This window comes from Prunus dulcis, chromosome 2 (assembly GCF_902201215.1).
Source record: "Prunus dulcis chromosome 2, ALMONDv2, whole genome shotgun sequence".
NCBI lineage: Eukaryota > Viridiplantae > Streptophyta > Magnoliopsida > Rosales > Rosaceae > Prunus > Prunus dulcis.
In genome coordinates, this window is record NC_047651.1 from 20,095,697 (window position 1) to 20,121,416 (window position 25,720).

The window sequence follows — 25,720 nt, forward strand, 5'->3', positions numbered from 1 at the left end:
CCCATTTGTTTTAAGGAGCCAAACCATGCTCTTTTCATATTGGACTTTGGAGTAGGGCTAAGTTTTGGTTCAAATAGTGAGTTTGGCACTGAAAAATTCAGAGGGTGAAACGGTCACACGTACATTGGATTTCAAGAAATTGAACAAGTTGAGCTTCAGTGAAGTTCATGAAATAATAAGATGGGTGGAGTTGAGAGGGAGAAATATATTGAAGGGAAATTTTTGAAAAACTAGTCAAAACTTGCACATCCTAAAAGACTTCTAAACCTTTTTTCTTTTTCTTTTTTCTCAAAATATAACCTTAATATAGTGCTCAAATTCCATCTCTTTGATAGAGCTCGAAACCGAATTTTGGTTGAAATTTTAAGGGTCTGAAATTTTGTGGCATAAGTAAGAAATTAAATGCTTTCCTGGCTTTTGTTCATTTGAAAGGATATATATGTTTCAGGTGTAAATAGGTAAAAAATCTTTAAAAAAATAAAAAGGGTGCATTGTATATCATATTATGATCCATAAATGTCATCCAAAGATAAATATCATGATCCATAAATGATATTCTTCAAAGATAATATTATTGTTGCCTTCCACAGGGATCCCATACTCACCAGGATTTTTGTTAGTGCATGATTTGTCTCCTTTTTACCTCTCCATACTAAATTTCAATTTGTGTTTTTTCCTTTTTGTGTGGATTTTCGGATTGGATTTCGTAGGGCTATAAGGTTTCGGGGTCAAATAGTGATATTGGTGATAGAAAGTTAAAATGGTAACAGTCTTTAGGTTAGGTGCATTGGGTTTCAAGAAATATTGAAACAAGTTGATCTTCAATGCAGTGGGTGGATTTGATGCAAAGTAAGAAGTTAAATGCTTTACTGGCTTTTGTTCATTTGAAGGATACGTTTCAGGTTTAACTAGGAAACAAATCTTTAAAAAAGAAAAGAAAAATGGTGCAAAGATACTCGTACTCGTACTGTGATCCATAATTCGTATTCTCCATCACAACCAGTCTCACAAAATGGTGTGCACTGTATATATACTCATATTCTTTGCCTTCTCTCATCATTTACATTTTCTGGTGCCATGAGGCCATTCATGAAGTCATCCTCCCATTTCATTTTTTTCATCATTTGTTTCTCTTCTCTTTCCGTTGACCCCCGCGCTGATAATGTTGACCCCCAGTTGATAAATGTTCCTTTGCCTGCATTCAAAAGCTCATTGGAGAAGACCAAGGAACTTGTGCAAAATGTGGCCTCTACCATGTCACATATGCATGCTGGTGAAGATTATGAAAATTCTACTGTTGTGGTCATTTCGTACTGTGAGGATTTGCTTAATGAAACTGCTGACGTCTTGGATTGGTCCCTTTCTACAATTGATGATCTTAAAGGTTCATATACTTACATATTTACTTAGATTTGCGTATTGGGATACAGTCATAGTTTATAGATGTGTAAAACTTATTTTAGTTTTTATAGTCTAACTATTTTAATAGATGCCATATATGTATATATATACATATATTTATTGGCTTAAAATGACAAGAAAATTATTGTATCTGTGGCACAGCTGATGTCGTTTCCCATATGAGAACATGGCTGAATATTTCGCAATCCAAAGAAAAGATATGCGTGGACACTTTTCAAAACATGATCGACTCAAATGTTGCAGAGAGCCTTAGACAAGTGACAAAATCAATCGATGAGGTCCTTGGTATGGTCCAAGTGCAGCAGCAGCATCATCTTCATCGTCATAATTCTACTGCAGCTCCAGGCTCAGATCCTGCGCTTTCCTGGACGGCAGACGTCACCGTTTCACAGGATGGGAGTGGGAAATTCAAGAGAATAATGGATGCCATTGCGGCTGCACCAAGCCATAGCCAGAAGCAGTTTGTGATATTTGTGAAGAAAGGAGTTTACAAAGAATATGTGAAGATTGATAAAACAAAGACTAACTTGGTGTTGATTGGAGAGGGCATGAGTGTTACCACCATATCTGGAGATAGAAGCAATGCTAGTGGTTGGGCAACAATGAAGTCAGCAACATTTGGTAAGACACCAAAACTTCTTCTTTCTTCTTTTTTCTTTTTTCTTTTTTCTTTTTTCTTTTTTCTTTTTTCTTTTTTCTTTTTTCTTTTTTTTTAAAAAGAAGGCTAAACTGTTGATTTCCCCTTAAATTAGTACCTAATTTTTTATTTAACCCCTAATCCTTTTTTTATTTTTAGAAAATTAAGGATCTCCTCTAAACTTGTCAAGACACCCATGGGCTACATGGGCACATTGAGTGGAGGTTGCGGGCGGGGTGAAGAAAGAGGGGATCCTGGGTTTTGGGGAGTATGATGGGGTGGCTAGGGGGAGGATGGGCTTGGTGGAAGCGGGCTGGGGCTGTGCCATTCTCTTTTTTTATTTTTATTTTCTTTTATTTTTTTAATTATTTAAGTGTCACATGCAAGGAATGTGACCATTTTTAACAGTAAATTGGATTGAATATGAGCAAATTTAATGATAGGGAGAAATTGGCTAAAAAAAATTGAGATCTTTAATTTTCTAAAAACAAGGGATAAAGGATCAATCAAAAATTAGGTACAAATTTAGGCGGAAATCAACAGTTTAGTCTTCTTCTTTTTTCGGTCATTCGTTAGGGAGGGAGAGTATTAAATTGGATTGCCTCAACAGTTTAGCCTTTTAAATAACATATTTGAGACCTGAACCGAAATGTGTCAAACCCTAATGTTCTATTTAATTGACACTCCATGCAACCAATTATTATTTTTTGTTTGTAATTTAAAAATTATGTGAATTGATTGCTTATGTAGATGTAAGGGCCGAAGGATTCCTTGCAATGAACATAGGGTTTGAGAACACCGCAGGACCAAGCAAAGGGCAGGCAGTTGCGCTTTCATCCGGCAGCGACCGGTCGGTTTTCTACCGGTGCAAGATAAGTGGATACCAAGACACATTGCTGGTGTTGTCGGGCCGACAGTTCTACCGAGAATGCACAATCAGCGGCACCGTTGACTTCATCTTTGGTTATGGCACAGCCGTTTTCCAACACTCCAGAATTATTCCCAGGAAAGCCATCAAAGGCCAACAAAACACAATCACCGCCAATGGTAGACTTTCAGAAGACTCGTCAGGGTTCTCGTTCCAGTTCTGCAGAATTGAAGCAGAGTCTGATTTGGTGGGTAATGTTAACTCTACGAAGACATACTTGGGTCGACCTTGGGGCAAATATTCACGTACCGTGTTCATCAAGTCTTTTATGAGTAATATTATAAGGCCAGAGGGTTGGCTGGAATGGAGTGGGGAAAATAATCTTGATACTTTGTATTATGCTGAGTACAAGAACTATGGTCCGGGTGCCTCGGTTGCAGGCCGGGTCAAGTGGCCGGGTTATCATTTGATTTCCGAGGCCGATTCGTTTGCAGTGGACAAGTTTATTGGTGGGAAGTCATGGCTGCCATCCACCGGTGTCCCATTTAAAGCAGATCTATAGGATGTATCTTATAGGGGATTTAGTTTAATTAGGGTTTTCAAAGTGGAAGAAGAAGCGTTTGAAGTGCTTCTGTTACCCTTAGAAGTAACATAAATATTTATACATTGTTGGGTTGAATCTGCTTGCCCAACAATTGCCAAAGCAAATAGGTAAAATGACAGTCTCTGGCTAATGGGTTTAAAGCCAGGCTTATTATTGTCTTTTACTTTACTTTAAAACAATGAATTTTAAACCACATTTTAATTTTAGTCATAGTGATTTTATTTTTCTTGTCCTTGTGCTTGGATTTGTTACCAATTTAAGGATCATTTTGAAATTTTTTTCTAATTGGCTTCGGACAACAAAAACTTTGTTTAAACTCAGAGTATTATTACTCAAGGGTTGATCATGTCTATAAGATTTGATTTTCCAAGAAATCAAATAAGTTCTAATAATGCTAAAAGTACTACGACTCAATTTATCTATCAAATAAACACGAAAATTAAAATAGAAGTTTAGTTTTAGAAACTCATAAGGCGGTCATTCAATCTCCCAACAACTTTTCTCCTGAAAACAAACGGATTGGTTTCCTAATTCAAAATTTTAAATTTTATCTAATTAATTACTGCAGTGACCAAAATTACTTAACACAATTACTAAAATATGGTCAATGTGGTCTAAAATACAAAACTCCAATACAAACAAAAATGATTGTGCGTTTCGTTTTCTTTTTATTTTCGCCATGTTACATTTATACTCAGTCTATGTAAGATCACTTCATCAACTTATCTTTTTTTCACGGCTATAAGTTGTGAAAAACTCAACCCCAATCCAACATAGTCTAACCCAATTACCCAACACACACTTTCCTTCTTCAAACAGGCTGCCATCACTTGGCAACAAGAAGATAATAAAAAATTGTGAATATTGAACATATTTAGCCAACTTCCAAGCAAATGATGCTAGCTGCTAGGAAGGAAAAAACAGGAAATAGAATATGCAGGGATCCATCTTTTTACAAGATTAAATTCTACATTGTAGAATATAAATCAAGTAAACTGATCTCTATCAAAGCGAACTCATGACATATTAAATTACAGCATAAAGAAAACGAACATTTGCAAAAAAAAAAATCAATAACATCCAGTATCAAGCTCATGCACTTTAATCATCATCTCTCTGACTCTGAGTCGCTCTAATTTGTCAGCCTCCATTGAAGTTTTAGATTTAAAAAGGTTAGCATACTTGTCTGGGAAGCAGAGTATAAAAGCAGCTCAAAGCAACACGCTTACTGCGCCCAGTTGAGGTTGCTCTTGCCCAAAGACAGATTTGATGGCTGAGGTGGCTGAAGATATCTTATGTTTAAGCTGTATAAGGGAACAAGCAATTATATGGTAGCAAACATACCTACACAGGTAAGAATGCTTAAATTCATTTGAGACTAGAGCCATATCTTTACAAGGAAATACAATATGCTACAATCAAGTGATCCAACTGAAATTGGTACACAGGTGATGAGGGCTAAATTTAAATGCTATTCAAGTAGACACAGTGATCTTCACACACTTTAATCCTTGACCAAATATACTTATGACTAGTCAACTGCTAGTCATGAAAAACCATAATGAAGAACACACACAGAGCATAACAATCTGCACCAGAAAGCCTAGAAGATTACTAATGACAACCTAGGCACTCAAAAAGGGCACGTTAATCTATGTCTCCCATGTGCTAGCAACAACTATGGTGAAAGTGTGTGAAAACATCATAATCAAATAAACAGCACACAACAGATAATGATGACTAATCAACCGCAAGAACACAAACCCATAAATGCGTGAACATCATGCGATGACTAGTCAATGATCAAGAACACATCATAATCAAATAAACAGCACACAACATGTAATGATGACTAGTCAACCGCAAAAACACAAACCCAGGAATACATGAACATCATGCGATGACTAGTCAACTATAAAGAACACAAACCCAGAAAATTACAGAGCTGCAAACAAGAAATTGTTCACCCAGAAACCCACCACTGGGAAAAACAGGGGGTCATCAACCGACTAGGCAATCCACTAAGCAAAGAAACACAAGCAAGCTCAAAAAATCCTAGATCTATGTAGGAAGATAACATATTCCTCCTTTGTGCAAAACCAGCATCTTAGTCCTTCATGACAATGGCAGCTCCTTCTTCAGCTCTTTCATCCCATGGCACCAACTAGCCAGCTCCAACTCAGACAAAAATGAAATTTGGATTCAAGGAGTAAATGACCAATTTCTTCAAGAAACCATACTCTTGAAGAAATCAATTTTGAATCTGACCTAGATATATATGAGAGAGTGTTTGATCTAGCAAGATGAGATTTTCATATTTCAAATGCAGTTTTCGAAAAATCAATTTGGAAAACTCAAAGATGAAAAATATGAAGGCTCACTCTTTAGGAAGAAGAAGAGAAAGTTTTCTGAGAAGCTTTCCAAAACTTACCCACCAAAGAGACGACTGCCAAATGAGGAATTCTTTGGTTTTTACCCAAAAATTCCTAGGTCAGAATAGTACACATGGCAGCTGAGAATTTCGCAGAAAATGACAAAAAAATGGTTAGGACCCAGCTGGAAACAGTGAGCTGGAAATCCTAATTGAAACAAAGTTGACTAGTCATACGAAGATGACTACTCATAATCTTCAAAAATTTAGTGAATGCAATGTAGTGCAATGCAGAGTTTACCTTTGTCAAAACACATTGTTTTTGCCAAATAAGAAAACCTAGAGAAGTAATTCTTAATCTAAACTTAGAGCTTGGGAAATTACAATGATTGTTCTATTACAAAATTGTCAATGAAAGCCAAAAGAAAATCACAAAATGCATACACTTACACTAACGACCCTAAACCAAGGATCAAGGAAAGAAAGAGATCATTCATCTTTATATTTAGTCATTTGATTTCTAACTATTTTCGGTTTCTTGTCATTTATATTCATGCATATTATTTTCTCACATAACACTAAAACCTTAAAAATACGAAAAGTACAAGGAAAAGCCTAACTATGATTGATCACAAGAAAGTCAGAGTCTCGGATCCACACCATCCATCATCTAGGCCAAATCCTTGGCTTGATGATAAACACTACATACTATTTGCTGAGTTCTTGCATTCAACTGGTCATTAGTTTCATCAAAATATCATAAGTTTACTAGATGCCACAATAAAAAACGCACATTCTGCCAAAAGGATAGTGAATGTATTTCCTAACTGAAATTAAAAGGAAAATGGTTAGATTAATACCTTTCTTTTTATTGAACAAAATTTGCAGTCTGAGGCGGACGGGGGAAGAATCGGATTAACAATAAGTCGATTCACAGGAACACTTTCCTTCGTCAAAGAGGCATGCAACCCAGATAACTCACTGACTGCTATCACACCTTGGGAAGAACAAGAAAAAAGAAGAAGTAAACTGATCTCTATCAAAGTGAACTCGTAACATATTAAATTACAGCTTAAACAAAACCAACATTTGCAAAGTGCATAGTTCTTCATTCTAAGTTGACATCATTAATTATTACCTTCAATATCTTGCCAATTGATGCATCCAAAAAGTCTGGCAATGTGTGACCCTGCTAACAATTGTGAGAATGTGAAGGTGAAAAGTTTCACATTGGAACGTTGAGAAACCTAGTAAGGGCTTATAAGGAGTTAGACTACTCCCCCCATTATCAATTGATTTTGGGGTGGAACCTCAACTTCCTTCAACAATATCCCATCATAGTGAACCAATTCCAGCTTAAAAGTAATAACTAATAGAAGAGCAAAAAAGATTTTGCGCTTGTTGGCCAGCCAGAAAAGACATACCTTGGAAATTGCAATAGCTTCATCCAAATCAGGAGGAGATGTGTCTAGTAATTATCCCAGTTTTCACTCTCCTAACTTCAACCATCATTAAAAAGAAACACACAAAGGTTAAAGAGAAGCAAGGATCACCATAAAGCAAAAGTGAATCTATGTTGGTATAATTATGCTTCTTTTAGGGCTCCATACCACAGATCATAATGTGAGCATAAAAGTGTGCATGCACATGTGTGCAACATATCAGTGGTTTAGCTATTAGTTTAACTACGTACTCACTACACCAAACTGGAGATTCTACGGCTTGATATTTACGGCACACTTTTTTTATGCAGGTGGTGAATAATTGATATTTATATGACATATTAAGCACTCCTTAAAATGGTAATTTTATGCGTCTTTCAACGGTATACTTTTATATACGCCATGAATCAAAAATATTTTTTAAAATATTACGGGTGCAACTTTAGTACATCATAATTCTATTTGCAACCAGCCAAAAATATCTCTCTTTTCTTTTTCCCTCGTTTTTTCACTTCATACCAAAACGTTCACTCTCTCTCTCTCTCTCTCTCTCTCTCTCTCTCTCTCTCTCTCTCTCTCTCTCTGACGTCGTTCTCCATCTCCCTCTCCATCAAAGCGAACTCATAACATACTAAATTATAGCATAAAGAAAACCAAAATTTACACACAAAAAAATCAATAACATCCATTATCAAATCAAGTTTGCAAAGATCTTACCGTGGGTATTGTTACTATGACAAACTCTGTGGAATCAGTTTCGCGGAAAAGCTCACGCACTTTAATCATCGTCTCTCTGAGTCGCTCTAATTTGTCAGCCTGCATTGAAGTTTTAGATTTAAAAAGGTTAGCATACTTGTCTGGGAAGCAGAGTATAAAAGCAGCTCAAAGCATCACGCTTACTGCGCCCAGTTGAGGTTGCTCTTGCCCAAAGACAGATTTGATAGCTGAAAGGTGGCTGAAGATATCTTATGTTTAAGCTGAATAAGAGAAGAAGAAATTAGTAGCAAACGTGCCTACACAGGTAAGAATGCTTAAATTCATTTGAGACTAGCCAATCCATAGTTGTTCATTCTAAGTTGACATCAATATCTTGCCAATTGATGCATCCAAAAAAGTCTGGCAATGTTGAGGTGACAAAAACAGCATCAATATCTTGCCTAATTCCAACTAAATAATAATAATTAAGGTGACAAAAACAGCATCAATATTTGCTCACCTGGAAAGGGGATTAAACATAAATAGAAGAGTGAAAAATATTTTGTGCATGTTGGCAACCCTAGCTTCATCCAAACCAGGAGGTGTGTATAGTAATTCTACCAGTTTTAACTCTCCTTAACTTCAACCATGAAAAAGAAAAAACACACGAGGGTTAAAGAGAAGCAAGGATCACCATAAAGCATAAGTGAATCCATACTGGTACAGAGATACTCCTTTTAGGGCTCCTATATCAGTTAGGGCTTTAAAGGCTTAAGGACATCCATATCACCTAAAAATAGGATCAAAAGATGATAACTACAACTCAAGTTGCAATACCAATATCTCCAAATAAAAGTTTTACCTGTTCCGCAAGCATCCCAAGGCCCATACCATCCATGAAATCTTTGACTCCTGTTACACTATTAAAGCTGACTTACATTACGGAATTCTTCCCTTTCCTTCTCAGGGTTTATCTGTGTTATAGCTATTAGTTTAACTACGTACACTCACTACTTCAAATTGGAGCTTTTACTGCTTGAGATTTACTGTACGCTTTTCATGCGCGTCGTGAATAATTGATACTTACAACATATTACAAAGAACCCCTTAGAAAGGTAAAAAAAATTTGCGTCTAGAGCATGCTTATATATACACCGTGAATCATAAATACTTTTTTAGAAAATATTATGGGAGCAACTTCGTACGCCCTTAAAGTATATCTTTTTTTCCCCTCATTTTTTCTCTTCAAACCAGAATAATCACCTCTCTCTCTCTCTCTCTCTCTCTCTCTCTCTCTCTCTCTCTCTTTGATGTATTTCTCCATCTCCCTCTCTCGCAATCTCTGGTTTCACTCTCACTGGACCATTCAAGAACTCCAGCTCCTCATTCGCTAGAAGACAATTGCTATAGCCCTATTGCTTCGAAGATGAATGCTCAGTGACAATCCCGAGGTGAGATTCTCTAAAGCCCTAACCCCATGCTTGATTATGAGTTTTCTTATCTGTTTAGAGTTTATTTGGATTCTAGATTTCCTTATATAGATCTTGATTACATGGTACTACGTATAAGATTACAATACCATCATGAGAAACATTGACAACCAATGAATCATTGTAAGGTCATCTCATCAAATAAATACTGGAAACAGAAATACGTGAAGAAAAATAGCATTTACTCATATACAAAGCTAACCCCACACACCTCAAGAGCAAAAAAACAATGTTCCTCCAGCCAAATCCAATAGGACAAGATAGCATGTATAACTATGATATGTTTGCGCACATACACGAATACACATTACAACCAGTTAAGTTCAACTTTGCAGGGAAAGAAATGTGATACTTTAAAACATTAATAAGTAAGAATGTTTCAAACCTGAGCAAAGGAATCACTCAAGGAGTGGGATGCCCATTATTAGCGAATTTTACAGCAAGTGACTGACTTCCCACCTAACAAGTAATACTTTCTCTGAGTCCCAGAAACCATGTCACCGAACCCGGCAACAGCTTCTGCCGGAGCGGCCACTGATCTCACTGATCAAAATTAAGACATAGTATTAATGAAAAATACAACCTTGTTGTTTGTTACTGCTTCGAACCGCACACGAGTTCAAAACCCATTAAAAATATCGATTGAAAAGAAAATCAATCCTAAAAGTCAAAGCAACTAGCTAAAATCACAGATAAGTTTCAACTCTGATTCAGAAAACATAATCTAGTCTATTAAAAATCAGACCCACATGATATGTAACAGTTGATATTAAAGAAAGAACCTACCTTGGAATTGGAAAAAATTTCTGGGTGGTTTTCTGGCGGTGGAAAGTGAGCTGAAACTGGAGCTTTTGGTAAGAGAGAGAGAGAGAAAGAGAGAGGGAAGATGCTTTTGAATGCATAAGAAAGCAAAAGCCCCATGGTAATGGAGTATCTGGCTGTCAAGTTGTGAAGAATAGTTGTTATATGCAATTATGCATTATAAAATTCGATAAGCGTTGCACACATGCTGGAGTGAACCCCAGAGGTATAGCATGGATTCTTACTAGGTGTGCGCAGAATAATACTTGAATACTTGTACAGAACAGATAACAATGCCTAGTATAATAATTATTATCCAGTTTGATGAGTCGGTCAAAATGGAAATTATATTTTTGCTCTTAAACTTAAGAGGTAAATCTTTCCACAAATAGCCAAGATCGAAGACTTAAAAAAAAATATATCAAAATGGAAGAACTTCATTCAATAGAAACCAATTACAAATAGTAATGAAAATGATGGATGCAACGATCGTTAAAATCTTTCCTTAAGAAACCCCAATTTATGAAGAAAATCCGGTCAAGAAAAAAGTATACCAAGACATCCAATACAGCCAAACAAAAGCAATTACCCCCTCAATATCTGATTCCAGCATTCCCTTATTCAATTGAGCATTCCCATGTCAGTGACATTGATTTTGTTCCCTTAATCCATATTGAGCTATAGCATGAACTACCCCATTGCCTTGTCTCGGTTGAAAACCAATATTCAATCGAGCCGTCTAATATCCTCAACTAAACAACTTCCTTCGAATCAGTGGCCACCAAAATACCATTGAACCCCAACTGCACAGCCAATATCAAACCTTCACGGATGGCAGCACACTCCGTCGCCGCGACCACATCTAGCCCCACTGGTACATCCCCCACAAAGCCCCATGACTTGACTGTAGTCATTGGGTCTTTACATAGTTCAAACAACTTCATTTCAAGTAAGATTTTGGATATTGACTTGCTAGAAAAGGTAGCCACATTATGTCAACAAAGATTTCACAAAAACTTCGGTAACTTGTGGTGTTTCTATTCTGTTCTCAGTCAGTTTCTCGTATGTCAAACTGTTCACGGCATCAAATCAAGTATATACACCTCCCCAATCCCACACACAACTTCCCTATTCACAATTTGTTCAACCGAATTTGAACCAATAGTATTAGTAATATCACCGAGGGGCCAATGAATTTGACATGTCAATAGGCGGGCCCATCTTCTTATCCCAACTCTGCGACTTCAAAAACAGCTTCGAAACCAAACCCGCAACCCGATCCATGTCGGGTCGGCTGTCCGGATCCTCCTCCACACACTCCAACGCCACCTTCACCATCTTCTCGGCCACCTCCATCGGAAACGAGTCCTTCAACCTCCGATCCACCCACCTCCTCACCCCACCGCCGGTACTCACCGCCTCCCTCGCCGTCTTGATCACACTCACCCTCCTACACCCTCCACCTCCTCCGCCATTGCCGTCCATCAATGGCTCCTCCCCTGAAATCAACTCCAGCAGCACAACCCCGAACGCATAGACATCGCACTTGTGCGTCAGATGAGACTCGGGCGCCATGTACACTCTGGTGCCCTCCACCTTCGCCGACCGAGGCTGTGTCTCGCCGCAGAGCTCGGCGGTGGCGAAATGGCAGATCTTGGCTCTGAGCGGGAGGTTTTTCTGCTCCGAGACGATGATGCTGGAGGATTTGATGTGGTTGTGGACGAAGGTGGAGTTGTCGCCGGACGAGTGGTGGATGTAATTGAGGCCATCGGCGAGGTCGACGGCGACCTGCATGCGGGAAAGCCAATTGGACAAAACCGTAAAGTCGGGGTTCAGAGCGTTGCGGAGGCAGTCGGCGAGGTTGGCGCCGGGGACGTATTCGTAGACGAGGTAGACGTATTCGCCGGAGAGGGAGGCACCGAGCAGCTTGATGAGGCTGGTGTGGTGGGATTTGGAGATCTGGGCGAGGCGGTGGTGGAGGTCAGAGTAGGAGAGCGGGAGGCAGGACTCGCGCTGGAAAATGACGACGTCTTTGCCGCAAAGGGAGCGGCGGCGGGAGGAGCCCCTGGGTTGGCTTAATAAAGAGTGGCGGATATCGGACATGTGGTAGATGATGGGGTTTTCGGGGAGGGAAGATTTGATGTGGGATTTGAGGGAAGCGGCGGAGGAGGTGGAGGAGTTGGAGGAGAAGTTGGTGCCGCTGGTGCTGGAATAGGCGGAGTCAAGGTCAGTTGGGACAGAGGAGGAGGATCTGGGTTCGATGGGCGTCTCCGGCTCAATCGGCTGCCTGGCTTTTTTATTCTTTTTGTTCTTCCACCACATGATGAGTTAGTTGTGCTCTTATTCAGTGAGTGAGACTGCAGTAGATAAAGGAAGCATCGAGTCGCAGAGAGCATGAAACGGAGAGATTGGGTCCAAGAGAGGGAAAGGAAGCCATTTTGGTTTGTTTGCTACATAAATAATTATTGACCCTAGAATCTAGAAACGCAAGACACTGTTTACGTGAAAGGACATCGCGTATTCGTTATATAGGTGGTGGACAGGTGTCAAAATCGTGGATAATATAGGAGGACAGGGAAAGTGTGCTGAGAGCATTTGAAGCTGATAAAACAATACTATGAGTCTATGTCCATTGTCCATAACAGAAGCACACTCTCACGCTCCTACGCAGCACGTGCAACAACGCAGTTACGCAGCCCCCATTTGGAAAGCACGAAAAAGAAACGCGCGTTCGAGCGCCTATGGAATTTAAACATCCGCCAAACCTAGTCACAAGAGACGCCACGTCAGACTCAAAAAATCTTGGACGACGCCACCGACCGTCATGTTCATAATTTGTGACTCTGAGCACAAACTCAAGTTACTGTAGACGCTCTCATGGTGGCATTTGTTACACGGACTTGGCTTGATCTGATTTGAATAAAGTTTAGTATTACGTTTATTTCATTTAATCCTAGTTGTCAATATTGATCCCACTAATAACACATCCTTAGGAGGATTTTGGAGAAGACTACTAAATCCATGTGGAAAGGAGAAGCTGATTTTTATCTCCAAAAGCAGGCAGCCACAAGAATACCCGGTCAAAAACGAGATGAACTGCCTGTCAAATAAGGAGATACAGAGCTGGCAGCCACAATAATACCTGGTCAAAAAGGAGATAATGTTTTAATATGATGTGGCTAAAATATTAGGTGTCCGTTTTTCCTTACCTGGGGAAGCCCTTATGTAACAGGCAAGTTTTTCTCGTCGAGGCTCCCCAAATTCCTCAGCAAGACAAGAAGAAGGGGCCTTCGACCACAAAAATCAAAAGACAAGAAGGGCCACACGTGAAGGCTGTCTCCCATTTTCCTACATCATGTTCAAGAGCGTTTTGTATCCAAAACCAACCTCGTATCCAATAGAATGCACTCCTTACACTTATTGAATACGAGGTCGGATTTGGGTACAAAACTCTTGCTCACAGCACTGCACAAACTCAAGTTCTCTATCACCCACTCAGCTGTTTTTCCTCACTGCCTTTCCGTTGCCTGGTTCTTTGCTCTCTCTGCCGTGCTCCCTCATGCATGCTAATAAGCTATATGTGCCCCTTCATTATCTCTAAAAGCAGCCAGCCACGATAATACCCGGTCAAAAAGGAGATAAACTTGCCTGTCACATAAAAAGGACACCCAATATTTTTGTCCACATCATATTAAAATAAGAAGAAGGAAAAAACTCTTACTCTGCATCATGATCACGATCATGACCATGTTCTGCCTATTCCAAAATACGTATGTTAATAATATTATAAGCAGTTGGACTCTCCGAAGTTGAAGTTCAGTGGTCCTGAGAAAGCCTCACTTGGAATCTTCAGTACGCATCGCCAATTTCTGCCTTGGTCCACGTGAGGAGTCATTCTTCGTTTTTTCGAGGGCTTTCTTTGACTCGCCTCGTGGATTATAAGGGATATTTGTAGAAATGTCACATTGATTTATATATTAGTTTTAATTTGTCATCTTAAAAAAAAATTTAAGCGAAATGTCAACTTAAGTTTTCAAAATTCATTATTTGTCACCTGACTTTAACATCATTCAATTTTCAATCCATTTTAAAGGGTTATCTTTCAATCTCCTAACTAAGCATGTAAAATGGGTTGAATTGGGTCAGTCCAACCTTAAGAAGGAAGCTCGAGACCAAGAAAGTAACTGAGAGCTTAAATTAATTCCATCGCACAAGCAATATAATTAACTAGTTTACGCTACCTTACTTATACTGCTTGAAAACTCTTCCAAGATCCCCTTGCCTCTCCTCAAAGGAGAGAGTGGTACTGTACTGGCTTTCATTCAGGTCCTACTCCTTGTATTGATAAACTCCCTCTCGAAGCAAAGACTTAAGATCGAGTTTATGTGCTTGCATAATTCACCATTGATTGGTCTATCGGCAAAGGTTGAATTAACCTGGCCACTACCCACTACAGTTACGGATTTTTTTGGCCTTGGTTGAATAGGCCAGGCCAGACCAACCCTATCTTAAATACTCTCCTACCTAAGGATCAAGAATTTTCGTGCTCATATGCGGACCAAAGAGCTGGGCTTATATGACCTTATCAAATAAGGCATATGTAATTATTAATTAAATGCAAGGATCATTAATACTAGTTTACTTCCTTTTTTTCAGAGAATTGGGGAAGGGGCACTTTTCCATGGATTCAAACGGGTGACCAAGGAGGGGAAGGGCAAGGAACCTCAACACTGAGGTAAACAATTGGGTCAATACTATTTTACATTTAAAAGGGTATTCAATGCAATATATCATTGTTAATATTAAACGGGTCATTATATTATTTCAAATCCTGGCCGAGCAGAGCTGCCCATGGGCTTACAAATCGTGGTACTTAAGCCTAACAAATCCCAATTTCTTTTATCTATGTTGAAAATACATGTGAATTGTGAAAAGGTAAAGGCCCACATTAAGCAAAGACCATGTTTCAGTCCTGAAATTAATGTTCAAGATTATTTTTTAAATGTATCCTCTTCCTCCTAGTGCATAATTTGTCTCCTTATTTCACCTCCGCTTACTAAATTTCAATTTGTGTTTTTCTTTTTTTCTTTTTTCTTTTTTTGTGGATTTTCAGATTCAACTTGATATAAGTTTTGGGGTCATATAGTGAGCTTGGTAATGAAAAGTTAAAATGGTCACAAGTAAAGCCTATCTATCTTTAGATACCGTGGGTTTCAAGAAATTGAACAAGTTGAGCTTGCAAGTCAAGGAATAAGAAGATGGGTGGATTTGAGAGGGGAGAAATATATCGAAGGGAAATTTTTTAAAACTAGCCAAAACTTGAACATCCTAAAAGACTTCTAACCCTTTTTTACGATCTTCAAAATATAACCTTAAGTATATTTTTTCCCTGGTCATTTACCTTTTCTGGTGCTATGAGTCCATTCATGAAGTTGTCCTGCCATTTCATTTTTTTCATTATTTGTTTCTCTTCTCTTTCCATTGACCCCGTGGTGATAATGTTGAGCCCCACTTGATAAATGTTCCTTTGCCTGCATTAAAAAACTCATTGGAGAAGACCAAGGAACTTGTGCAAAATGTGGCCTCTACCATGTCATATATGCATGCTGGTGAAGACGATGAAAATTCTACTACTTTGGCCATTTCATATTGTGAGGATTTGCTTGATGAAACTGCTGAAGTCTTGGATTGGTCCCCTTCCACAATTGATGATCACTAAAGGACCTAGGAATTTTTTTAACGGAGGTGTAATTTTGGCTAGGATTTAATTAAAAAAAAACAAACAACAAACAAGCCCTCTGCGCATAAACGTAACACACAGCAGCGCAACAGTAGACTGACTTTGTTTAGGCTTTTCATCGAACACCTAGAGTGCACCTCCCAAGCTGAGCAAAGGTGCAATATGCAACACCTACAATGGCTTTTCTGGCAAGGGGAGGTGCAATTGCACTTTCTTAAGCTTTAATAGATCCGCCACTAATCTTAAAGGCTTATATACGTACATAAGACAAGATGCATATTTACTTTGATTTTTTTATACATTGTTTTATCTTGCTATATTATTTGAACTTCACTTTATCATACTATGATATGTGTATTGGAATACAGTCATAGTTTATAATTGTGTGACATTGACACATGATGTTTATGTAAAACTTATTTTAGTTTTCATACTATTTTAATAGTAGCCATATAAATATCAACTTCGTTTATCCCACTATAATTGTAATGTATATATATTTTTCTTGCAAGACGACGGCTGGTAAAATAAGACGAGAGTATTTATGGCATTCGTCGTTTATTTAATTTATTGTTGTAGTGTTGGATTACTGACAAGAAAATTTGTATATCTATGGCACAGCTGATGTCGTTTCCCATATGAGAACATGGCTAAATACTTCTCAAGCCAGAGAAACGGCATGCGTGGAAGCTTTTCAAAATGGCATCGACTCAAAGGTTGCAGAGAGCCTAAGACAAGTGACCAAATCAATCGATGAGGTCCTTGGTACGATCCAAGTGCAGCAGCAACATCATCTTCATCTTCATAATGCCGCTGCAGCTCCAGGTCCAGCTCCTGCTCCTTATGAGCCTGCACTCCCGGACGGTAGACGTCACCGTTTCACAGGATGGGAAGGGAAATTCAAGCCAATAATGGATGCCATTGGGGCTGCACCAAGCCATAGCCAGATTCTGATTTGGCGGGAAATGTGAAATCTACGCCCACGTACTTGGGTCGACCGTGGGGCAAATATGCACGTACCGTGTTCATGAAGTCATCTATGAGTAACGTTATAAGGCCAGAGGAATGAAATGGGAAATCTGCTCTGAGCACTCTGTATTATGCTGAGTACACGAACAATGGCCCAGATGCCTCGGTTTGAAACCGGGTCAAGTGGCCTGGCTATCATGTCATCACCGAGGCGTCCAAGGCCGATTCCTTTACGGTGACCAAAGTTTATTGGTTGGAACTCATGGCTGCCATCCACCGGTGTCCCATTTGCACCAGGATTATAGCCTAGGATGTATCTTATAGGAGATTAGGTTTAGGGTTTGGCAGTGAACAATCTAACCCAATTTCCCAAGACACACTGTTGATCTTAATGCAATCTATGCAGAGGTGTTCTCAAAATTCAACTATTTGTTTTCTTTTACAAATTAGCACATCACATATATAAAGATTGAAAATTGAACTAAAATGATAAACCCTATGCTCTTAACTGCCCATAATAAGCAAACATCTACAATCTATGTTTAAGATCACTTCATCAACTTATCTCCTTTTCAAGGCTATGAGTTGTGTCAGAGGTTCAGCTTGGTTGTGAAAAACTCAACCCCAACTGAAACCAAAACTTAGGTCACATGTAAAAGCATATGTCCAAGAAGGCTTGGATTCTAAGAATTTGAACAGATTGAGCTTCAGTGCAGCCCGTCACAATTTCTATACCTGCGATAAATTGGTTTATTGCATTATAGTAAGATGGGTTGGGATGGGGAAACGAAGGGAAGTCAGTTTTTACGGAAAATTACTTTACTGGATACAAATTCAACCCATTTTGTCAAATGAATGAATAGTTAAAGAAAAAAAGGTCCTTTCTTTTATCATTGATTATATGACTGTGCAGATAGATGATCATTTCCAAATTATATCTCCTAGAAATCTAAGGGCAGGAACACCTCTGATCTCCATATCAACTAGTGGTGCCTGGATCAATGTCAGGCCGGCAAGCTCTGTATCACTCCGGATCATATCAAGAGCACGCAACTGATCCTGAGGTATTTAGAAAGAAAAATTAGTTAGAATTCCTTGCCGCCCCAACCAAACATGTAAGAATATTAAGAAACAGAATAAATCGAACTAAAGCATGGGTCCCACATGTAATGCTTGCACATGGGTGGGGCTCACCCCATCCATATGAGATGGAAGAGCATTATCTTTGAAGCACAATATTTTTTGCACGGTCTGGGCAGTTCTTGCATTCAACTGGTTATTAGTTTCATCAAAACATCATTTTACTAGATGCCATAAAAAACACACATTCTGCCAAAAGGACGGAGGGTGAATGCATTTCCTACTCGAAATTAAAAGGAGAGTAGATTAATACCTTTCGTTTTATTGAACAAAATTTGCAGTCTGAGGCAGATGGGGGAAGAATCTGATTAACAATGAGTCGATTCACAGGAACACTTTCCTTCTTCAAGGAGGCATGCAACCTAGATGACTCACTGACTGCCATCACCTTGTGCAAGAACAAGAAAAAAAACGTGTGAACAATCGATGAGAATCAAATTTTTCATCCAACATTGAACATATTTAGCCAGCTTCCAAGTAAATGATGCTCGCTAGGAAGGAAAAAAGAGGAAATATAATATGCAGAGATCCATCTTTTTACAAGATTAAATTCTACATTGTAGAATATAAATCAGGTAAACAGATCTCTATCAAAGTTAACTGATAACATATTAAATTACAGCATAAAGGAAAACAACATTTACAAAAAATCACAAACATCCAGTATCAAACCACATTTTCAAAGATTTTACCGTGGGTATTGTTACTATGACAAACTCTGTGGAATCAGTATCGCGGAAAAGCTCACGCACTTTAATCATCCTCTCTCTGAGTCGCTCTAATTTGTCAGCCTGCATTGAAGTTTTACAATTAAAGGATTAGCATACTTGTAGCAGAGTATAAAAACAGCTCAAAGTATCAGACTTACTGCTCCCAGTTGAGGTTGCTCTTGCCCAAAGACAGATTTGATAGCTGAGGTGGCTGAAGATATCTTCTGTTTAAGCTGTGTAACAGAGAATGTTAACTATTTGCAAATTAAAAGAACAAGCAATTAGTAGCAAACATGTCTACACAGGTAAGAATGCTAAAATTCATTTGAGATTAGCCATATATTTTTTGTCTTTTCAGTTACAGACTAGCCATATGTTTACGAGGAAATACAATATGCTACAATCAAGTGATCCCAGAACCAGGGGAAATTGTCTTCCACGTTCCAATTGCCTATTTTTTTTATTTTTGCCTGGATATGATGAGCGTCAACACCAACAAAGTTAGCTTACTTCAGTTATCAGAGCTTTTATCCATAAGTTACATCAAGCGTTTACACCTTTAAACTTCTAAGAAAATAAACTACCAAAAAAATGGCAAACATTTTTCCAGCAACAATACTTCTCAAGCAATTAGTCAAGAAACAAAGTCAATGTTATCTTGTTGGGAACTAGAATCAAGTAACTAGAACATTGGGTATAGCAGTCATTCTATCGAAACTTCAAAGGAGTGCAGCAGACTTTAACTGCTCATAAATTATCTCCTAATTTAAATTTCAAGTCATATGATGCATTTAATTCCAAAAAGAAAAATACATGCACACATTTCTATAGTTATTCATTCTAAGTTGCCGTCATTACCTTCAATATCTTGCCAATTGATGCATCCAAAAAGTCTGGCAAGGACAAAAGCCGCAATGTGTGACCCTGTTAACAATATCCCATCATAGTGAGCTAATTCCAACATTTTTAAAAATAAAAATAAACTTTGAGGTGAAAAAGCATCAATATTTTCTCACCGTGGGTGCAGTATCAAAAACAATACGAGTAAACATGCTATATTCCGGGGATTCAAGAAATTGTATCACCTGGAAAGAGGATTATGCATTAATAGAAGAGAAAAAAATATTTTGAGCATGTTGGCAAGCCAAAAAAGACATACCTTGGAAATTGCAATAGCTTCATCCAAACCAGGAGGAGGTGTGTCTAGTAATTCTCCCAGTTTTAACTCTCCTAACTTCAACCGTAGAAATAATGATAATAATAAAACACCAAGGTTAAAGAGAGAAGCAAGGATCATCATAAAGCATTAGTGAATCTATATTGGTACATGTGATCCTTTTATATGTGTAAACCCTATACTAATTAGATCATGATGCGAGAATATAAGTGTGCATGCACATGTGTGCAACATATCAGTTAGGCCTTTAAGGGCTTAAGGACATCCATATCACATAAAAATAGGATCAAAAGATGATAACTACAACTCAAGTTGCAACACCAATATCTCCAAATAAAAGCTTTACCTGTTCTGCAAGCATCCCAAGGCCCATACCATCCATGAAATCTTTGACTCCTGTTCCACCATTTTGCTGATTTACATTACGGAATTCTTCCCTTGCCTTCTCAGGGTTTATCTGTGGTATAGCTATTAGTTTAACCACGTACACTAAGTATAAGATTACAAAACCATACTAAGAAAAACTAACAACCAATTAATCATTGTAGTGGTCATCTCATAAAACAAGTACCGCAAACAGAGAATTACATGAAGAAAACTCATATACAAAGCTAACTCCACACCTCAAGAGCAAAAAGCGGAGCTTCGGGCCCATCAACTGGTACAAGTGTCCCTCCAGTCAAATCCTAGGACAAGACAACATATACAATTATAATATATTTGTGCACATACACGCATACATACAACCAGTTTCTACTTTGCAGGAAATGTGAATACTTTAAAACATTAATAAGTAAGAGTGTTTTAAACCTGAGCAAAGGAATCACTCAAGGAATGTGCTGGATCAGTGGAAACCACAAGAGTGGGATGCCCATTATTAGCAAATTTTACAGCAAGTGACGCAGCACAACTTGTTTTTCCTACACCGCCCTTCCCACCTAACAAGTAATACTTTCTCTGAGTCCCAGAAACCATGTCATCAAACCCGGCAACAGCTTCAGCCGGAGCGGCAACTGATCTCACTGACCAAAATTAAGACAATGTATAAATGAAAAAGATTCATTCTGACACACTCAACTTTGCACTGTCAAAAATCCCATAATAACATCACAAACTTCTCTTTCTAAATTATACTTCTAAACTTGTGAGGCACTTAGAATAAAACAAGCCCTAACGCCTAAACAGGGACAAATAAATTCCATGATGGAAATCACAGCCAGCATATGATTAGATGTGGCTTTTCATACAAACAATTACATTTATAGTAAACTCATCAAGAACTTACTCATTTTAGAGAAAACATGAGGGAGAGAGAAATGAAGTCTCAATTTTCTGATATTATTTCTAAACAATATAGGGCTTGGTTGAGAGAAGACATTATCTGTTGGGTCTCATTATAACAAAAACTAAAGATTCAAACTTCTTTCGTTTTCAATAATTGTCAGGAACCACAGCAAAATTTTATACATAGAAGAAACCCAAACATGAATTTCCGATCAACCAGTATATTAGGTGCCTACTAATAGTCCAAGAAATTTAACCTCAGTATAATTTTCACCTGTATGGGAAGTGGATGGTTTCACAGCAAGAGAGAGAAATTTCACAAAAAGGGTCAAATCAACAGAAATTTCACAGAAGGGGGAAAAATTGATAATGGGGCTTCTTCCTAAAGCATATGTTTCAAGAGTAAACATTTTGTTTTCGTCATTCACAATTCTTACACACTACACAGTGGATTGACTCCAATTTATTGGTTAAAGAAAAGCAAGTTCTTAGCCATGATCTCCTCTGTTTCCTTCAATTAGAGCCCAAGATACAAACAGACTCAGTACATATAATATACCAAAGTGCAAGTGCTTTGAGCGGAAACTTTCATCCCCAACCTCCACTCATTCCAATACGATTCTGCAATGAGTTATATTTGCAGCTAGTGGAAACCTTACCACGCGTCTTCTGCCAGCTTTGGCACATATTCAACAGCAAAATATTACTAAAAACCCATATTTCTCATAGCCAAAAAAAACACAAAGAAAATCTCCTTATTCTCACTAATTCCCACTTCAATTTCAGTCATTTATCCAATACATTTTCTTCTCTACCAAGCTAAACCAGTTGCTCTAAAAGAATAACCAATAAAATTACAACCATGTCGCTACTGCTTCAAACCACACGAGTTCAATGCCCATTAAAATCATCAATTAAGAAGAAAATCAATCCGAAAAGTCAAAGCAACTAGCTAAAATCACAGACAAGTTTCAATTATGACTCAAAAAATATTATCTAATGTATAAAAAAAATTCAGACCCACATGATAAATAACAGTCGATATTGAAGAAAGGCACTACCTTGGAATTGGAACAATTTTCCCGGTAGTTTTCTGGCTGTGGAAAGTGAGCTGAAGCTGAAGCTTTTGGTAAGAGAGAGAGGCCTGAGGCTTTTGGGGGCATAAGAGAGCAAACCCACCATAGTAATGGAGTTTCTGGTAGTCAAGTTGTGAAGAATAGGTGAAAAAGTGGAGGGAATACACGTACTGCTCGCCATGGTTTCTTTCTGGTAAGGGAGAGAATTTCAGTTCGAGTGCTACTTCGGTCGGTTGGCATTTATATAAGCTCAGACTCGGTACCCAGATGGAGCTCAAGTACTTGACCCGTTATCCGTAACCACTTTTATATTTGGAAATAATGTATATTGAGAGTGATTTTATTTAATTTAGACAATAAAAATTAATTTTTTTTAACACAAACAATATTGAGAAAACGGATAAGCAAAACTCAATTCCGTCTCATAACCACTTGTGCTGCAAACTCCTCGGAATAAAAACTAATCTCCAAGCCATTCCACTAAAATGACAAGGGTGATACTCACTGTTGTTTTCATGAGTATTGAAGCAATTTTTGTTTTTCAAATTTGAACAGAAATTGCCATTTAAATCAAACAACCAACAAGTTAACGCGTTTTCTATTCATCAAATTAAGTCGATTAAATTCTTGTTTTTCATTGCTATTATTTAGATGAAATCGCCCTTTTGCCTCTTATTTTTTTTCTTTCTTTTTTGGGTTTGCTGTATTATATATTTGAGCAGACACTAAACGCTGGCTTCATACTTACCACCCGAATGGCAATCGGGTTTGGGCTAGATGACATATCTGCCAATGAATTCTCAGGCCGAAGTACCTTTACGTTCATAAATTCCCTACCCAAAATGGAAGCACTGAGCATAGATCACCTTGTTAATCTTCATCAAACACAGAAAAAAGATTTTGTAAGTGAAACTTGACATTGCCAAATCAAACTATGGTTCAACTTTTGTACATAACTTTAAAATGTTTATATGAATGCTACATTATAATAGCTGAAGTTCAATCATTTCAAATTTTCTTTCCGGCTAAATCTTCAACAGTCAGATTCAGTGTATCAGCAGAACCTTTTTTCACCTCCTCCCCGCGGGCAGCTAGAAAGTCCTCGATGGTTCCCGGTGCTCCAAAGTACCCAAGATGATCAGCAATCAGGTGTAGATTATCACACCCGCCACAACGCGCTACCACCACACCACTCTCGTATGATTCTCGACTACACGTCTTCATAGATCTTGTTTCACAGACCTTGCAAGTAAAAAGCATGGCAAGGTCATGCCTTGGGGATGTTTTCAAGTTGGCAGCAGCAGAAAATTTGACATCAGAACTGCTGATGGCATTTGAGAGAGACGGAGAGTTATTCGAGTCACAACTAGGCTTCAAACTGCCATCTCCATGATCTGCCAAACCCTCATTAACTAGATTGGTTGCATTTGTTTGCGTCTGAAAATCCCTTTTGTCAAATCCATATTTCCCGAGTACAGAACTCACAGAAGGAACAAATTGCTCTGCAACAACAATTTGCATAAAGAAAAACGAAAGTTAATCAAAATTGTATACCCAACAAGTTCTTCAGCCCAAAGGGAGAGGCAAAGGAGGACTGTCATGGAAATAGATCAACAAAAGGAACTTCAAGTTTTTCTTCTTTTTTTTCAAATGTTCAGTCACAAAACTCACAACATACTCATAGTCTTCTGTATCTAAATTGATGAGTTTCGCAAACTATGGGTGCCCATGTCTCTGTTTTTTGAAGGTCAACAAGCAAATAACACCAATTTCCTAAAACCATGAATAGATTAACATACAATAAATAAACCATCTAATACTTAAATGCAATTTGTGAACTCTATTTCTCAAACTATTCTGCCAAATTTTCAAGTGTTCCATGTTACAGATATTGTTGGAGTACATTCACCTCAGGAAATTTTCCTCCTAATCCTAACCCGGCATCCAAAAATAACACTCATCCTATGAGGAAATTAGGGAAAGAACCACCAATGGATGACCATGAAAACTGCATAGTTCCTAAATTAAGCTCTTCAAGTTAATCTCTTATGCCAGTTAGCCCAATTGTAAATAGATGGTGATCTCACAAAGATGATAAATTTTCTTCATATAGACCAAAATATAGCAAGGTGGAGGCTTTTTCTAGCCTGATCAATTTTTGGATGTGTAATGGTAATCAAATTTCATATTTTTCGTTGATGAAAACAGAACCCCACCAAAATCAACTAAGAAACCCCAATTTCGCAAACATGATTTCTTGGGTTTTTGAGTGGGCAATAGAGAGTGGAGGCTAACCTTTGAAGAGTTTGGCGTGCTGCTGCTGATTGCTGAGGAAGAGTGAGCCTATGCGCCTCTGCAACATCCGAGCAGCCATGGTCGATTTCTCAAGCTTTGGCGGTTCAATGTCGGTTTAAGTCAAGTGAGCGGTAATAATAGACGGTATTTACCAACAGAGGATGGGATGCCCTCAAGTGTTTTCTTTTTTCTTTAATTGATTGGGGTGCCCTCCAAGTTTGTCCTTAACTAATAAAAAAGGCTAATACTAGATTAAATATTCTCTATACTTATCTAAAATATATAATTGGGATTGGGGTGCCCTCCAAGTTTTTATGGATTAGGGCTTCTTTTTTTTATGAATTAGGATTTATTGATATTGATATAATTATTTTGATTAGAGTTTATAAATGAATTGATTGATATTGTTATGGTCTATCTTGTATATTGATATTGTTATGTTGATAATGTGTTTGGAATTTTTTTGTTAGTGTGTTGTTGATATTTTCATATTCATATGATAATTTGGATCAAAATTATTGATTGATTGAATTAATTAATGTGTAGAAATAGGGAACGATATTTTAGAGAGAAAATTGTCTACGACTAGCTCGTATTGTTAGTTTTGCCATGAATTCTTCTTAAATTTTTTTTTTTTTTTTTTTGGGACTTTTACACTATGACCTTATGAGGTCACAATCATGCGTCTGTCATTGCTTATAGGGCCCACTCTGCATAGTATTTCATTAATCCAAACCATATATTTTGTAGATATTCATTCAAAGACCATCTCTACAAAATAGACGTCTTAATGAAGCACCGTATTTGCCTGTTTTATTGCTCGCAATTAGATGTGTTAATGATTTTAAATTTGTTTGAGTTTTTGTAAGAATGATCTATGAATGAAGACTTGAAAAATAGATAATTTGGATTGTTGAAAAAAAAAATACATATATATATATATATATATATTGTACTCTAAAATGTGTCTAGCAAATAAAATTATTTGAAGAATTTCT

At 37.9% G+C, this 25,720-nt stretch overlaps 4 protein-coding genes and 1 pseudogene across 5 annotated transcripts; 1 reads left to right on the forward strand and 4 right to left on the reverse strand.

Moving 5' to 3' along the window:
* Window positions 1-1,077: 1,077 nt before the first annotated feature.
* On the forward strand, window positions 1,078-3,489 carry LOC117618345 (probable pectinesterase 56). Its single transcript, XM_034347934.1, has 3 exons — window positions 1,078-1,384; window positions 1,564-2,043; window positions 2,810-3,489. Exons 1-3 carry the CDS (start codon window positions 1,078-1,080, stop codon window positions 3,487-3,489), a joined length of 1,467 nt encoding a protein of 488 aa, XP_034203825.1.
* Window positions 3,490-6,572: 3,083 nt separating this feature from the next.
* On the reverse strand, window positions 6,573-11,245 carry LOC117618346 (annotated as a pseudogene).
* Window positions 11,246-11,358: 113 nt separating this feature from the next.
* LOC117618347 (lysM domain receptor-like kinase 3) lies at window positions 11,359-12,653 on the reverse strand. Its single transcript, XM_034347936.1, has one exon. It carries the CDS (start codon window positions 12,651-12,653, stop codon window positions 11,508-11,510), a length of 1,146 nt encoding a protein of 381 aa, XP_034203827.1. The 3' UTR covers window positions 11,359-11,507.
* Window positions 12,654-17,823: 5,170 nt separating this feature from the next.
* On the reverse strand, window positions 17,824-22,651 carry LOC117619889 (ATPase ARSA1-like). 2 transcript variants are annotated; one of them, XM_034349944.1, is made up of 11 exons: window positions 22,413-22,651; window positions 20,878-21,089; window positions 20,691-20,753; window positions 20,414-20,524; window positions 20,050-20,124; window positions 19,907-19,975; window positions 19,749-19,814; window positions 19,049-19,123; window positions 18,873-18,971; window positions 18,434-18,568; window positions 17,824-18,099 (listed from the first exon to the last, which is right to left on the reverse strand). In XM_034349944.1, the coding sequence occupies exons 1-11, from the start codon at window positions 22,606-22,608 to the stop codon at window positions 17,962-17,964; spliced, it is 1,239 nt and encodes a 412-aa protein (XP_034205835.1). In that variant the 5' UTR covers window positions 22,609-22,651; the 3' UTR covers window positions 17,824-17,961. The 2 variants fall into 2 exon arrangements, with proteins under 2 accessions (XP_034205835.1, XP_034205836.1); XM_034349945.1 differs by lacking the exon at window positions 19,907-19,975 and having other exon boundaries at window positions 22,413-22,650.
* Window positions 22,652-23,322: 671 nt separating this feature from the next.
* Window positions 23,323-24,910, reverse strand: LOC117619018 (DNL-type zinc finger protein). The gene is made up of 2 exons (XM_034348836.1): window positions 24,723-24,910; window positions 23,323-23,929 (listed from the first exon to the last, which is right to left on the reverse strand). Exons 1-2 carry the CDS (start codon window positions 24,799-24,801, stop codon window positions 23,436-23,438), a joined length of 573 nt encoding a protein of 190 aa, XP_034204727.1. The 5' UTR covers window positions 24,802-24,910; the 3' UTR covers window positions 23,323-23,435.
* Between the last annotated feature and the right edge of the window lie 810 nt (window positions 24,911-25,720).

Bases quoted from the DNA above. Each gene is read 5' to 3' on its own strand.
- LOC117619018 (XM_034348836.1), bottom strand. From the start codon at position 24,801: ATGGCTGCTCGGATGTTGCAGAGGCGCATAGGCTCACTCTTCCTCAGC. The intron at 23,930-24,722 runs GTTAGCCTCCAC...TTGTTGTTGCAG, and splicing joins GCACGCCAAACTCTTCAAAG to AGCAATTTGTTCCTTCTGTG.
- LOC117618347 (XM_034347936.1), bottom strand. From the start codon at position 12,653: ATGTGGTGGAAGAACAAAAAGAATAAAAAAGCCAGGCAGCCGATTGAG.
- LOC117618345 (XM_034347934.1), top strand. From the start codon at position 1,078: ATGAGGCCATTCATGAAGTCATCCTCCCATTTCATTTTTTTCATCATT. The intron at 1,385-1,563 runs GTTCATATACTT...TCTGTGGCACAG, and splicing joins TACAATTGATGATCTTAAAG to CTGATGTCGTTTCCCATATG. The intron at 2,044-2,809 runs GTAAGACACCAA...TTGCTTATGTAG, and splicing joins AATGAAGTCAGCAACATTTG to ATGTAAGGGCCGAAGGATTC.
- LOC117619889 (XM_034349944.1), bottom strand. From the start codon at position 22,608: ATGGCGAGCAGTACGTGTATTCCCTCCACTTTTTCACCTATTCTTCAC. The intron at 19,976-20,049 runs GTATGTCTTTTT...TCCTCTTTCCAG, and splicing joins AAGCTATTGCAATTTCCAAG to GTGATACAATTTCTTGAATC. The intron at 18,100-18,433 runs GTATTAATCTAC...TAAATACCTCAG, and splicing joins TTTGTTCAATAAAACGAAAG to GATCAGTTGCGTGCTCTTGA.